At 40.7% G+C, this 1,548-nt stretch overlaps 1 protein-coding gene across 2 annotated transcripts in view; it reads right to left on the bottom strand.

Moving 5' to 3' along the window:
* Nucleotides 1-1,229, bottom strand: part of chrd (chordin) — a 17,961-nt gene extending 16,732 nt beyond the window's left edge. Inside the window, exons 1-2 of one of the 2 annotated variants that reach the window (XM_056441676.1) lie at nucleotides 1,152-1,229; nucleotides 1-110 (exon numbers count right to left, since the gene is read on the bottom strand). The exon at nucleotides 1-110 is cut by the window's left edge and continues 155 nt beyond it. In XM_056441676.1, the coding sequence (XP_056297651.1) occupies nucleotides 1-5 (5 nt within the window). In that variant the 5' untranslated portion in view covers nucleotides 6-110; nucleotides 1,152-1,229. Of the gene's footprint in view, nucleotides 160-1,151 lie in introns of those variants that run through there. The other variant, XM_056441675.1, reaches the window with a different exon arrangement.
* Nucleotides 1,230-1,548: the final 319 nt, after the last annotated feature.

The raw sequence follows: 1,548 nt of genomic DNA, 5'->3' as shown, positions 1-1,548 counted from the left end.
AGCATCCCCCAAACACAGCTCCTTCTCTCCGGACGGTCTCGCTTCTCGAATCGAGCGCTTCGCTCTTTAGTCTCCCGAAAAGAGACGCGCGCGCGCTGCTTCCTGCCGGCCTGAGTGCGCGAGGAGGTTTTATTTTAACTTTTTATTTATTTACCTCGACGTTCCTCCAGTTTCAGCACCGCGTGTCTCCTCCTCGGCCTCCCCGGTCCCTCTGCTTTATAGCCGCTGCCCTGACAGCTTGGAGGAAGGGGTGTGGGGGGGAGGTTGATGTGTGTGTGTGTGTGTGTGTGTGTGTGTGTGTGTGTGTGTGGGGGGTGATGGAAAAGGGAAATCGACGCCCCTCTCTATTCACTCAGGCTACACACATGGAAATGAGTCCCGATCGTTTTATTGGCTGTATGCAAAACACTTCCATCACAATGGGTTTTTTTTTACCCCAAATTAAAGAAATAATAGAGTTTACTAGTGTATATAAAGTATATGACTTTACAAGACATATATATATATATATATATTAGTTTAATTTGTCTTACTGTATTTTGTTGTTAGTCCTGTTTTTATTATACTTTATTGTTTTTCTTGTCTTATTTAATTGTTTTAATAATGTAGGATTTAAACTCAATGTGGGGATATGATATTAATGTCTTTATTTGTATTTTAATTTAATTTAATTGTGCCAAGTAAAAAAAAGAGTAAAGAACAGAATATATTTTAAAAAACATTATATATATATATATATATATATTGATTTTAATGTTAAAGAGATTTTTTTCTTCTTCTTTGGTGTTCTTCTAATAAGTTACATTTATTATTCCATTCATTTACTTTTGACATGTTTCTTTTTAGCTTTTATGTTTATTTTAATTTGTGTTAATTTGTATTATTCTGATTAATAATATTAGTGTCAACGTGGTGGTCATTGGCACCAAATGTCCAAATAATTATTATATATTTAATTATTAGTATATGTATTAATCTGTCATGTGGCCCCGTATAGCCGACTCTCACCCTTTTGAGAAATGTGTGAATGTCCAGATCATGTACAGTCAGGAATGTATGTGTGTGTGTGTGTGCGTGTCTTATTTTCTCACGTGTGTGAGGACCGGAGACCTAAGTGACTTAACAGAAACAAATGAAAATATTTGGAATACCTTGGAGGCAACCGCTTTCCATTCGTCCCGACCATCTGCACCTCGGGCCCGGCTCTCGTTGCTGCTCTTGGCCCCCGGGCCCGGTCCCGGCCCCGATCGGCCTGAAACATCACGTCCAATGTGGCAACAACAACATCCACAACAAGGGAAATTTATTAGGAGCCATGTTTTTGGATCTGGGAAACGTTCCCGTGGAGCGACGGCGGAGCCAGAGCTCGGTCCCTCGAGGGGGGGGGGGGGGGGGGGCTGGAATTAAGATGCTGGGAGATGATCTATTTCACACAGAGGTCAGCAAAGGTCACGGCTGAGATCTGGAGGGGAATGTTTAATAACGAGCTGGTTGAAGAGAACTTTCTCAAATTAGAAAAAATTATCTTTATTTTGCCATAAACGTCTC

Source organism: Pseudoliparis swirei, chromosome 20 (genome assembly GCF_029220125.1).
Source record: "Pseudoliparis swirei isolate HS2019 ecotype Mariana Trench chromosome 20, NWPU_hadal_v1, whole genome shotgun sequence".
Taxonomy (NCBI): domain Eukaryota; kingdom Metazoa; phylum Chordata; class Actinopteri; order Perciformes; family Liparidae; genus Pseudoliparis; species Pseudoliparis swirei.
Note: the sequence above shows the minus strand (reverse complement) of the source record. Positions and strands in the feature narration are given on the sequence as shown.